At 55.8% G+C, this 12,419-nt stretch overlaps 1 protein-coding gene across 6 annotated transcripts in view; it reads right to left on the reverse strand.

Annotated features, from left to right (window-relative positions):
• PEMT (phosphatidylethanolamine N-methyltransferase) overlaps positions 1 to 12,419 on the reverse strand; it is a 35,022-nt gene that overhangs the window by 5,000 nt on the left and 17,603 nt on the right. For all 6 annotated transcript variants that reach the window (XM_043472550.1, XM_043472571.1, XM_043472589.1 and 3 more), the window contains one exon: positions 2,359 to 2,474. In XM_043472550.1, coding sequence (XP_043328485.1) covers positions 2,359 to 2,474 — 116 coding nt within the window. The remainder of the gene's footprint in view (positions 1 to 2,358; positions 2,475 to 12,419) is intronic.

The raw sequence follows: 12,419 nt of genomic DNA on the forward strand, positions 1-12,419 counted from the left end.
GGGGGCTGGTGCCTGCTTCCAGAGAAGCTAGAAATCCTGACTTGTCTGTAACACATAGTGGTTTTTAGAAATAGATCATGAATGACAATATTTTAGACTCTGCAGGACAGCAGGGTGTTCAGTCCGAGGGTGACTGGCACTGCAGAAGGAAGGAGACTCCGAACTCACGCCTCCACCCAACTCTCCCTCCGTCGTGAGGATGCCCACCCGCCCTCCGTCCTCCCTTCCTCCCTCTCTTTCCTTCTTTTGGCCACACCCCACAGCTTGTGGGATCTTAGTTCCCTGACCAGGGATTGAACTCGTGCCCTCGGCCGTGGAAGCAGGAGTCCTAACCGCTGGACCACCCTGTCAGGCTCTTTCTAGCAGAGCAAGTTCCATCTCCATTTGTCCACTCCATTAGCCGGATGTCGTCAAACTCTCCTTAGGTTGAGCTAAAGCCCTGGCGCCTGCCCACGCCAGGCAGAAGGGGTCATAGTCTGTGTTCATAGACCAGGAAAAGCAGCCCCCTTGCCCCCCGCTCAAAGTGAAGGAAGGGGAACAGGGAGGCGGGAGAAGCATCTGTTTGAACAGCAAACAGGACACCACGGGCAGAGGCCTGCACGGTGACCTGTCAAACGGCGGCACATGTGTCAGGGCACACCTGGCCCCCGGTCACACTGCCCACGCCCCCTGCTCTCCACCCACCTCTCCTGCTGCTGGGCTCAGGGTCACCCCGCAGCTCCAGGCTGAGCTGCTGGGATTGGCTCAGAACCACACACCCCGTGCGATGCCAGGTGGCCGCGCCCATGCCCCACCCCTGCACCCTTCCTGGGCACTGATAAACCCGCAGTTCTGAGAGCTGGCAGCTTGGGTCAGCCCTCAGGCCAGCACCCTCCCACCCCTCCACCTTTCCTGTCTATAGAGCAGGTGGGCTGGACACAGCCCTGTGAGCTGACTGACAGATATCACTCCCGGGGAGAGGTCCTAAAGGTCACAAAACTATACCTCAAGGTGGCTGAAATGGTCAATTTTAGTAAAGTGTCTTTTACCATCCACACCCGCACAAAGGCACAGAAAACCCACCTGCAAGAACCACATAAAGCAACAGGTGAAGGGTGCTGGGGAGCTGGAGAGCAGGACTCCCACAAGCCCTGTCCCTGAACCCCACCCAGACCTGTCAGCGGAGGGCAAACAGGAGGAGGACCACAGAGGAGAGAAGGGAAAACAGGCCTGCTTGGGGTGGAGGGGTCCTTTCTCTGCCCCCAAACTCCCTGGGTGGTTAGTTCATCCGGGAGGAAAGCCCTAGCCAAAAGGTAGACATAGGCTAGGCTGACGGTGACACTGGGAGAGGGGCTGGGCCTGGGGTCACTCCCCCGCCAGGCCTCTCAAGGGCCCAGGATGTGACACGTCCTGCCAGCGCCAGCCTTGTGGTAGGATGGGAGGGACAGCAGCAGGCCTGCCTCTGCTGGCCTCTGCTGGCCAACGGGGGTTTGAGTCGGGGCCACATGGAGGACCCCGTCAGCCCTCCGGACAGACTCCATCATCTTGCCCTCCGCCCCTCCACTCCCCCCACACCCACCTGGCCACTCACCTTGGTGCAGCCCACCTGCAGGCTCCACCCCATAGGAACAGTGGCGGGGCTGGGCCTGGGGTCCCGGGTTTTTTTTCCCTACATGGTGGACTCAGGAGGCCAAGAATACACAAGAACTAGAAACAGCACATTGTTGAAGGGAAACAGGCAGCATGTCCCATCTCCTGAGACACTGATGTTTCAGGAGCTTTAAATGCCCCCTCGGTGACAGCCAGGGAGAAGGGGCCACGGGGTTGCTCTGTGCTCACTCATTCATTCATTCACTCGCTCACTCATTCAGAAGGGCCAGAGTGCCTGCAAAGGCTCCTTAGGGAAGAATGCAGGAAAGCAGCCAATCGAGTGGAAGGGTAGCACCTGCACTGGGCGGCCCGCCAGGTGGGGCTGTTTGGGTCTACCCGAACCCCCACCCCGCCACACCCCCACCACCCGCAAGCTGAGTTTTCAGAGTAACTGGGGGAGGAAGGGGGTGTGCAGCACTAACCCCATTGTGGAGGGGTTCCACTGAGCTGGCCTGGCTGCCCTCCCCTCCCCCGCCACTGACCCAGGTCACTGCTCGCTGTGTGGGGCCACCTCTCCAGATGGAGCCCAAGTGGAGGTTTCTCTGAGCCAACAGAGCCAGTGGGGGAGGTAGGCTCAGAGCAGCTCAGGCCTGGTCCCCCCGCCCTGCCTCTCGCCCCTCGCCCCAGGCGCCTCCCACCTCTTCCCTGGTGGGGATGGGGTGGAGGAGGGGGCTCCCCCAGGGGCTTGAGGTGAGGTGGGGGCTAGCGGGGGAGGGGAGGGGTCCTTACCAGTGGGAGCGCAGGATGTTCAGGAGCAGGATGGCCCCACCCAGGGTGTAGCAGGCCAGGCGGGGGGACCCAAAGGCCTTGCTCAGCTTTCGGGTCTTGTGTTCCCATCTCGCGACCTATGTGCAGAGAGAGCAGCTGAGACCCAAGGGGCCCTTGCCGGTGGGGGAGGGGTCACATGGGGAGGTCATGCAGGGGCGGGGTATGGGGAGGGGTCTCGGCCCACCTCCACGGTGGGGGAAGACCTGTGCAAACAGAACACAAAGTCCTTCTGGAAGCAGCTGAACACTGAAGCAGGAGGAGGCCAGGAGACCAGGGGGTAGCTGAGCCCCTCAGCCTTGAGCAGCTTGGCTTCCCCACCCAGGGTCCAGAACACACTCACAATCACACACTCCATGGACGTGGGGTCAGGACCGTGGAGGGGAGGGAGCCTGGGATGAGCCCAGCGCCACCTTCTCCCACTGGACACGCCCACTGTCCCAGACCCTTTGCCCTACATGCCCAGAGCTTTCACTTTTTAGCCACAGAAACCTTCTTTTATTTTTCCAAATTCATCAGGCCCAGACTGTCAACCTTCAGCAGCTAATGGTGGAGCAAAGTGAGAGGGGGCTCCCCAGGGCCCCTTCTGCCTCTGCTATCCCCAGTCACCTTGCCTGTTGCTCTGGCATGAAAACCAGCTGGCTGACTCATTCTCAGTCAGGAGGGCATCTGGATGGTCAGTTTTCAGGACAGGAACCTGCACATGGTTCCTTCTGGGGGCCTGGGAGACCATCCCCTTCCAGAGTAGCTGGATCAAGGCGGGGTCCACCGAGGGGTGAAGAGAGGTCCTTGTAGGGTAAAGTGTCCTCGGCCAGAGGAAGCAGCCTGTGTTCACACATGGACCCCAGGCTCAAACCACAAGGATGGACAGGACGTCCACACTGTTCCCAGAACCCAGGGATGTCAAGATTCCAACAGTAGAAATCACATCAACATCAACTCAGCACCTAACAATTTTAAGTGTTTCCACCTGAGCTCACTTAACACTCAAAACCAGCCTGGGCTGGGTGGGGTGAGATCCATTTATATGTGGGGAAGCCAGGGCTCCTCAGAAGTGACCAGAAGGGCCATCCAGCCATAAGGGGAGAATCTGAGTGACTCCTCAGCTCCTATCCTAGCCTAGCACCCTTTCTGTCTGAAGGGCTCAGCTGTTCTTCAAAAACGCTATCTTTGGCACACAACCTTGTTTCTGGTGTGGGATGTCAAGACGCAGATTTAAAGGCCATTGATTTTTTTTCCTCTCTGCTGATGAGGTAATGCTTTCAAAATCAGCCACGGAATCACGTCCTCACCCCTCCTGTAGGCCAGTGGGAGGAGCACAGACCCAGGCCACCACTTGTCCCCCACAATCGGGGACCACCAGGTGCGGTGGAGCAGGCATGTTTCTTGCTCTGCTTCTCAGAGCTCTGCGCCCCCCACCTCTGAATGGGACCCTTGGACAGAGTGGGGCACATCATCACAAAGATGTAATCACCCAAACCCAGACACCCTACTAGACAAGTGACTCACTCTCCTCCCAGAGTAGATGACATGGAAGAAAGTGAGGGGCTCAGGAGTCACGTCTACCAAGTGCAATGCCCACCGAGTGCAACGTGCAAACCGCATTTGGGTCCTGATGCATACACACCAACTGGAACAAGATAGTTTTGACACAATCGAGAAGAACTGAACACGGACTGAGTACTGAATGACATTTATTACTGCTGTCCTTTCTACTCCTAGCCAAGAAGGATGGCATTTGCCCACTCACCTGAAACACACACACACACACACACACAAAACAAATATGCAAGGGCTTTCCAAACACTGGACATGAAGGGTGAAGGATGCTGATTTAAGCCTCACCCCATCAATAATAACATTAAATGCTTATGACCAAACATCTCAATTAAAAGGCAGAGATTGTCAGACTGGATAAAAAATGATCCACTTGCATGCTGGCTACACGAAATACACTTTACTTATAAAGATACAAACCAGCTAACCACAACAGGCTGGCACAACAGTCACTCTACTAACACTGGTGGAAAGGAGGCTGAGTGGTTGTATAAATTTTAGACAAAGTAGATTTCAGAGCAAACATTATTACCAAGATAGAGAAGATTGTTTCACAATTAACCAAGAAGACATAACCTCCTAAACATTCAAGCACTTGATGCCAGAGCTTACAGTCCATGAAGTAAAACTGATAAATCTGAAAAACAGAAATAGTTACTTCAATACTCCTCTCTCAGTACTGTTAGAACAGGTAAGGATAAAGATTTGAATACTATCAACCAACTCGGTATACTGATGTTTGTAAAAGACCTCACTCAACAACAGCAGGGAAGAAATTAGTTTCAAGTGCACACAGGACATTTACCAAGACAGACCACATTCCGGGAAGTAAAACAAGTCACGGTAAGAGTTACACATCATACAACGTGTGTTTTCTGACCACAGTGGAGTTAATCGGAAATTAATAACAGAAAAAGCTCTCTGAAAACAATCCCCAAACATCTAGAAACTAAGTAACACATTTCCCAAAAAACCAACTCCTGGGGGAAAGAAAAAATGGAAAAGGAAACAAGAAGGATTTTGAATTGAGTGAAAATGAAAGCACAACATACCAACATCTGTGGGATGCTGCAGCTTGGGAGGGTTTATGGCACTGAACACCCACAGGAGAGAGAAGGAAGGTCTCATTCACTGGTCTCAGCTCCCACAAGAAACTAGAGAAAGGAGAGAAAATGAAACCCATGTAAGTAGGAGAAAGTGTGGAGTGGAAATCGATGATAGAAAATAGAAAAACACTAGAGAAAAATCAATGAAACCAAGAGGTGGTTCTTGAAAACCTCTACTCAGACTGAGCAAGAAAAAAAAAGACAGATTCTCAACATCAAGACTAAAGTCTACAGACATTAAAAGGGCAAAAAAGGATATGCGAAAAACTACACCAGTGAATTTGACCAAAACTTGTGCAGGAAAAGCAGCAGAGAGTTCGACCAGCATACACTACGTCCATCCACATATTTTGACATAGAGTCAAAAATCTTCACAAAAGAAAGTTCCAGGTCCAGCGGGCTTCACTGGTGAATCCAGCAAACATTTAAGGAAGAAATAATCCCAATTATGTACGAACTGTTCCCAAAAATTGAAAAGGAAGGAACACTCCCCAACTCACTCCGTGAAGCCAGCATTACCTGATACCAAAACATCACAAGAAAACTAGAGAAAAAGACCCTTTCTGAGCAAAATGCAAAAATTCTAGACAAAACATTAACAAATCAGCCAATGGAATCAACAATATACTAAAAAGATAATACATCAGCACAATCAAGTGAGGTTTATACCAGGAGTGAAAAGTTGGTTTAACATTTGAAAACCAATCAATGTAATTCACCATGTAAACAAACTACATAAGAAGAAAACACTATGATTGCCTTAAGAGACACAAAAGAACATTTGACAAAAATCCAACATGCCTTCCTGACAGAAAGTCAGTCAGCGCGGGAGGTATAATAGGGAACACCCTTGCCTTAACGCAAGGCACCTGTGAAAACCCTGCTGCTGACATCACCCCAGATGCTCCCATAGACCAGGAAGAAGACCTCATGTCCACTGAAACACGCACGACATGCAGTCACCTACACAAACTGATGAAATCGACAGACAGTGCAGGATGCGCACCCCGAAAACTGAAGCTTCTCTAAGAATTTGAGAAAAGACCTCAATAAATGGAGAGGGACTTCCCTGGTGGCCCAGCGGTTAAGACTTCTTTCAACGCAAGGGATGTGGGTTTGATCCACAGTCAGGGAGCTAAGATCACACAAGCCTCGAGACCAAAAAATTAAAACATAAAACAGAAGCAAGACTGCAACAAATTCAATAGACTTTACAAATGGTCCACATTAAAAAAAAAATCTTAAAAAATAATAAACAGAGTGTCAGTGGATCTGGAAGCTTAACATTAGTAAGAAGTCTATTCTCCTTGATTGGTCTATAGATTCAACTTGACTCCAATCAAAATCCTAACAGGCTTTTTGCTGCAAATTGACAGGCTGGTTCTAAAATTCTCACAGAAATGCAAAGCACTCAAAATAGCCAAAACAAATGAAAAAGAACAGAGGGGGGCCAACTCGGCAGATTTTGAGGCATGTTATAAAGGGACCTGGATCAGGACTAGTGCTGGTGCAAAGGCAGACACATGGACCATCTGAACAGAACAGGAAGTCCTGAAGTAGGACCACGTGTGTTGGGTTGACTGATGTGTGACCAAGTGAGAGGGCGATTCATTCAGAGGACAGAGGGTAACGGTGCTGGGTGTCACACGCAGAACCCGTAACTCAGACCACATACAAAAATGAACACAAGCAGCTTAAAAGTCTGAATATGAAACCGAAACTACAAAACTTCTAGAGGAAAACGTACTAGAAAATCCGTAGACCCTGAGTTATGTAGTGATGTCTCAGACACACATGACTTGCAGAGGAGGTGATGTGATGAACCAACCTGAGGGAGGGAGGGGCTGGGGCTGTCATCACGCTACCCCACCCCAGGGGGCAGTGAGCTGCCCTCCACCTCCTACTGCAGGGTCTGGGGTGGGGTGGTCTGGAGGCTCTCAACTGGCAAATTACTCAGAGGACAGCTCGGCTGTGAGGCCCCACCGGTAGCCCACCCTGTCTGACTCACCCTTCCTGGACCCACGACGGGGCCAGTGCTGGAGACACCCCACCCATGCCCACCTGGAGGCAGCAGGAAAGACCCCCAGCACCTCTACAAGAAAGCTAGTCACACCCTCAGTAGGCCACGTGGTGGCTGCATGGCCCAAGAACCCCAGGCCTGGCAAGGCCAGGCATCCCAACGACGTGGTCTTTGCTTAAGCAACCCAAGTGCTCGTTTTTAAGTTTTACATAGTCAATACACTAAACAGACAGGGAGACTTCTTACTGAGAGAGGTCCTTGGTGATTCACCTAAATGTGCAGGTCTTCCTCCTGCACTTACGGTGTTTGAATGACACAGCATTGTAGGATCTCTTAACATAGCAAAACCCAGGCTTCCTTCTCTGATCAATATTTACATGGACTTCAACCCCAGCAAGGAAATTTGGCTGTGTTGGCGACAGCTGGGTGGCTGTGTGGGTACGTGGGTTCAAGAAGCAGCTAGCTGGGCCTCCCTCGGCATCGGCGGGCTGGGTGGGACACACCACGGACACCATCGCTAACACCAACATCAATGTCAGCATGACCCAGCATGAGCACCTACGGCCAGGAGGCTTCTTTCTTTCTTTTTTTTCTGAGATAAGAGTAGTTTATTTTAGAAGAGACTCTTTCAGGGCAGATTTAGAGGTAAAGCAAAATTCACTGAGACAGAGGACACTTCCATTGCCCTGGAAAATTCCCCTCAACCTCCCCCTTCCCCTGCCCACCAGCCTCTGCCCTGGTTTCTGCCCCATCCAGCCTTCTCCAGAGCCTGTCCACATGGAAGCCCGCCTTCTGCAGCCACCCTCCCTCAGGCACCAGACCATCCAGGGTGCTGGGCATGGATGGACCGCAGCTGGCTCCACACCCCTGCACATGTGGCTGCGGGGCTGGAGGGAAGCCAGTCTTCAGTGCCCTGGGCACCTGTGCCCACCCACCCCTGCTGGGCGACCCCCAGGAGGGTGGGCAGGAGACCCTCGGGGGGTGCTTCCCACAGTCCACAGCCCGAGGCTCAGAGCAGGTGGGGGCAGGACTCCTGCCGACAGACAGTGAGGAGCCGAGGCCTGGGGCATGGAGATCCCCTCCGAAACTGGACAGCGACACAGAAAGGAAAGGGGTGAGGGGTCCAGGGCAGAGGTGGCCAGTGGGGCCACAGGCAGGGTGTAGGAGGCTTCCGGGGAGGGTGCGGGGAAGCGGGGAGAAGGCCCCAGAGATCAACAGCTGCGTGTCCATGTTCCAGGGGAAACCTCAGTGTTCAGAGATAGGAGTGACAGAGCGGGGCTGTGCCCAGGGCTACAGAGAGGCCTGCTTGTGAGCCCCCTGCCCAGAGAGGATGGGCCTGGGCCCAGCACCGCCTAGGAGAAGGTGCTGTGGGGCCAGCGAAGCCCCCCGGGGAATATCAGAACATCAGTGCTGAGCCTGAGGGTGCAGCTAATCCTCTTATCCCCTGGGGTGAGCGCTGCACTGAGCAAAGTGCTTTGCCTAATTGTGTTTCTCACAGTTAATCCAGGAGAGAGGCAGGTCTCCATGGACCGAGGTGACACAGCCTGAGGAGGCCTGGCTCGGAGAAAGGTGGCCAGTTCAGGCCACGCAGGGCACTCACCCCGCCGGGGCCCTCATCCCGGCTCACTTCCAGGATGCACCTGGCCAGGCATCGGGCTGGGAGGGGCCTGTCTCTTGGCCACCACCAGCCTCCCCGAGTGAGCTGGCCAAGGCAGGGCCTCGCGCTTGGTGGGACTGTCTTTCGAGGAAGACAGATAGGAGCATGGCCTGAACCTTCCAGCCAGGATGGCACCCCCTCTGGCACCGGGTGTGAGCAGGACGAGCCAGGCCTGGAGCCCTCACTTCCCTGAGGTCATCGGGGGCACAGGTCGAGGCCTCCGGGCTGGCCTGGTGATGCCGTCTGGCGGGGACGCAGCCCCGTCTGGGGGTCCTGACGCCAGGAGGGCTTGGGGACAGGGTGCTGCTCCTCCTGGTTGCCTCCCATCTGAGGCTGGCCTCCCACTGCCTCTAAGTGGTTCCTCAAACCCAGCGTAGTCCCCAGAACAGTAGGGTGGCCACCGAGTCAGAGTCTGCACTTCCACCAGACGCCTGGGGTTGTGGAGGAGCGTTGTGCTGTTCCAGGACAGGTGGGGGCCTGGAAATTGTTGGCCCCTGACTCAGCTCCTCCATAGCCAGCCCTGGGCCCCTTGGGGCACACTCACTGCCCTGCTGACACTCTACTCCTCAGGCCCTAGCTGGTGTGTGAGCTCTCTCCATTCATGGGATGACCCCTAAAGGTTGCTGTCCTAGAAGCAGTCATGGCATTGCACACCCCTGGGGCCGGCTGGGGTCGGAGAATGGCTGGAGGCAGACAGCAAAACCAAGCTCCTGCTTTCCTCGACCTCTGAGCTTGACCACGCACGGCAGTCTCCAGGGGATCCTAGTAGCGGTCTGGCACTTGTATCAACAAGCTCGCAGATGGAGTTCCCCCTCTGATGGGTCCCAGGAATGCCTTCCTGGGAGAAGTCAGCGCCTCTCACAGAACACAGCACCAGCTGTGAGCAGCACCCGCTGGGGACCATCTCAGTCCCTGCCACCGCCCACCAGAAAAGCGCTTCAGTCAACACATAAGGGAGCAGAGGCACAGAGAGGTTAAGTGACCCACCCAAAGCCACACAGCTGGGAAGTGGGAAAGCCCACTCTTGGACCCAGAGCCTGTCTCTAACCACTAAGCCCCTGGGCCTCCTGGCTATCCCTTCCCCAGGCATCCCCCACCCCTGATTTGCTGGTTCTGAGCTCCACTTCCTGGGGGGCAGGCTGGGGGCCCAACAGCCCTCTCCCATCAGACCAGGAATTTGCCCATGTGAATCCAGGGAAGGGGGAGGGGTGGGGATGCAGGCTCTTTGTACCCCACCACCCCACTGCTCCGTGGAAGCCTTCAGTGTTTCCATCATGGGAGCTAGAAATGCTGGTGGGAGCGAGGACAGGCGCACTGGTGGTGGAGGGTTGTCACAACCCTGAGCTCCTTCCTGAGCAATCCTGGCCCCAGGGCCTCGGCCCCAACAGCATTTCCCAGTCATGAGGGCCACGGCACCCCAGCTTCCCGAGGGCGGCGGGTCGCTGGGCCCCCGAACAGCCCCACCCTGCAGAGCCAGACTGGTCCTGGGTACTTCAAGCAGGCCGGCCAGAACCACCAAGAACAGAGCCCAGCCACGTGGGTCAACTCCAGGTGCCTCAGCCCATGCAAGAGGCCGCAGGCCCCATGTCCCCGACGTCCATCTGCCCAGACACCACGGCTTCCTGCCCATTTCTGCCACCTGGAGGGGCTGCCCCCGCCCTTTGCATGCTGTCGGCCGCAAGAGAGGCTCTCCTCGAGCGGCCTCTCCGCCTCGTCCTGCGACCTGGGTCCTGGCCTCGCCGTGTGCAGACTCCCAACTGCAGGGTCTGGACGGCCTCTCCTGTCCCCCGTCTCCGGGGTGAGCTGTGACTCAGCTACTCATTCCAGAACACAGAACAAACCCTGCTTTTGCTTCCAAACTTTGCTCACGATGTTCCCTCTCCTGATAATGAGGCCGTGCTGAGGCAGGAGACGTCCTCAGCTTTGGAGACGTGGGGACGGCAACTGTGCAAGGTGTCCTGGGACCCGGGTGACGCGCGCTGCTCTCTGTTCCGAGGATGTAAATTTTGCCAATTAAAAGCAATGTTCCTTCTGCCTCCCATCCTCAGGCGTCTCTGCCCTGTCCCCTCTGTCCCTGGGCCCACATTCTGTACCTTGCCCGCCCCCGTGGCATCTTCTGAACCCCGGAGTCTTTCCAGAGGCAACCCCCATCCCCCGCAAGCAGCCTAGGAGCCATGAGGAGCCACTTTGGCTTCCCTGAGCCTCCTGGGCATCCTGCGTGTGGACACAGGCTGAATCCCCAACCTGCTAAGAGCCCACATCCTTGGTCGCCTCTGCATGTGCGGGCACCCAGTCAGAGCCACGAGGGGGACGGAAGGCAGTGGCGGTGTTGGTGAGAGTGTGTCACTCAGTCTGGTCACGGCAGGAGCCCAAGGGCCGGTGCCGCCCAGCAGCCTGGAACCCACCAACTCACTGAGCACTCGTTCAAATGAGCTGGGGCCCCGGCAGGTGCAGTGGGACTTTTTAAGAAGCAGGTGAGGCTGTGTGCGCATGGCCAGGCTGGAGATGGCCACCAGCCTCTGGCCAGGGACCAGCACGAAGATGCTGGGAACCAAGTGAGCCCAGGGAGGGGGACCCCACTGTTCACCCCGGGTGGGGTGGGAATCAATGCCACCGTGGTCACCCCTAGGGTTCAGCTGGGTAAAAGGGGAAGAGGGACTGCCATCCCAGGGGAGGGCTGTAGCCCGTGGCTTATGACCCGGGGCCTCCACCAAGTCCAGAGCTCCTGAAAACTGCCGGGCTCCTGCACCAATAGGCGTGCCTGGGCTCTCACAGCCGCTGCAGCACTGACCTGGGGCATGCCTAGCCCGGCCCTGGCCACTGGGAGCTGTGTTCTCCTTTTAAAGGACAGAAACGAGGTGGCTGGGGGCTGGGACTCCGCACAAGTCTATGTGATCTTGAGGGCTGAGCCTGGTGACCCCCTGAAGGCTGGGGGAGCCCGTGGTTCCTCAAGGCCCGGAGCTGAGCACCCCTCCTATAGCAGGTGCTGACAGCAGGGCCTGACCTCCTCGGGGCAGAGACTCAGGACAGTTAATCCAGCACCCAGGGGCACCAGAGAGAACTGTTTACAGAGCAGCCCAGGTCAGGCCTGGCTCCCAGCAGCTGCTGGGCACTGAGGAGACCAGGGCAGCGTGGTCTCTGCCCTTGGGGCCTCCAGTGTGGGCAGGCATGCCAAGGATGTGATCACCAGAGAATAGGTGCTGGGAGGAAAAATAATTTGGCCTGGGGGGCAAGGGGAGGCCTCCCTGGCAGGTGACCCTCACTGGAGGCCTAAGGGCTGAAAAGGAAGCCCACACAGTGCAGAGAAAAGGGTCCTGCAGCAGGAGCAGGTAGCCTGCCATGCTCTGGGGCGCTGTCCTGCCCAGACCAGCGAGCCCCATCCAGCTGGCCAGGCCATGTGCCGGCCTCCGTGCAGGGTGGACAGAGTGGGCCGGGGTTCTGCTCTACACCTCGGACATGGTATTTGGCAGGTAAGGTGTCTTTATCAGGAAGAGCCAGAGGTGCTAGGAGAGCCAGGCAGTCTCAGCAACAAGGGACATCACACATCCAGAGGAAACAGCAGAGCAGAGAGCCAGAGACAGAGGGAAATTCCTACCCCAGACCCAGCAGGTCAGAAGAGCACACAGGGGGGCCAAGCTGGGGAACCCACGACGGCCAGGCTCATCGGCACCACCCCACCAGCACC

Source organism: Cervus canadensis, chromosome 1, assembly GCF_019320065.1.
Source record: "Cervus canadensis isolate Bull #8, Minnesota chromosome 1, ASM1932006v1, whole genome shotgun sequence".
Lineage (NCBI taxonomy): Eukaryota > Metazoa > Chordata > Mammalia > Artiodactyla > Cervidae > Cervus > Cervus canadensis.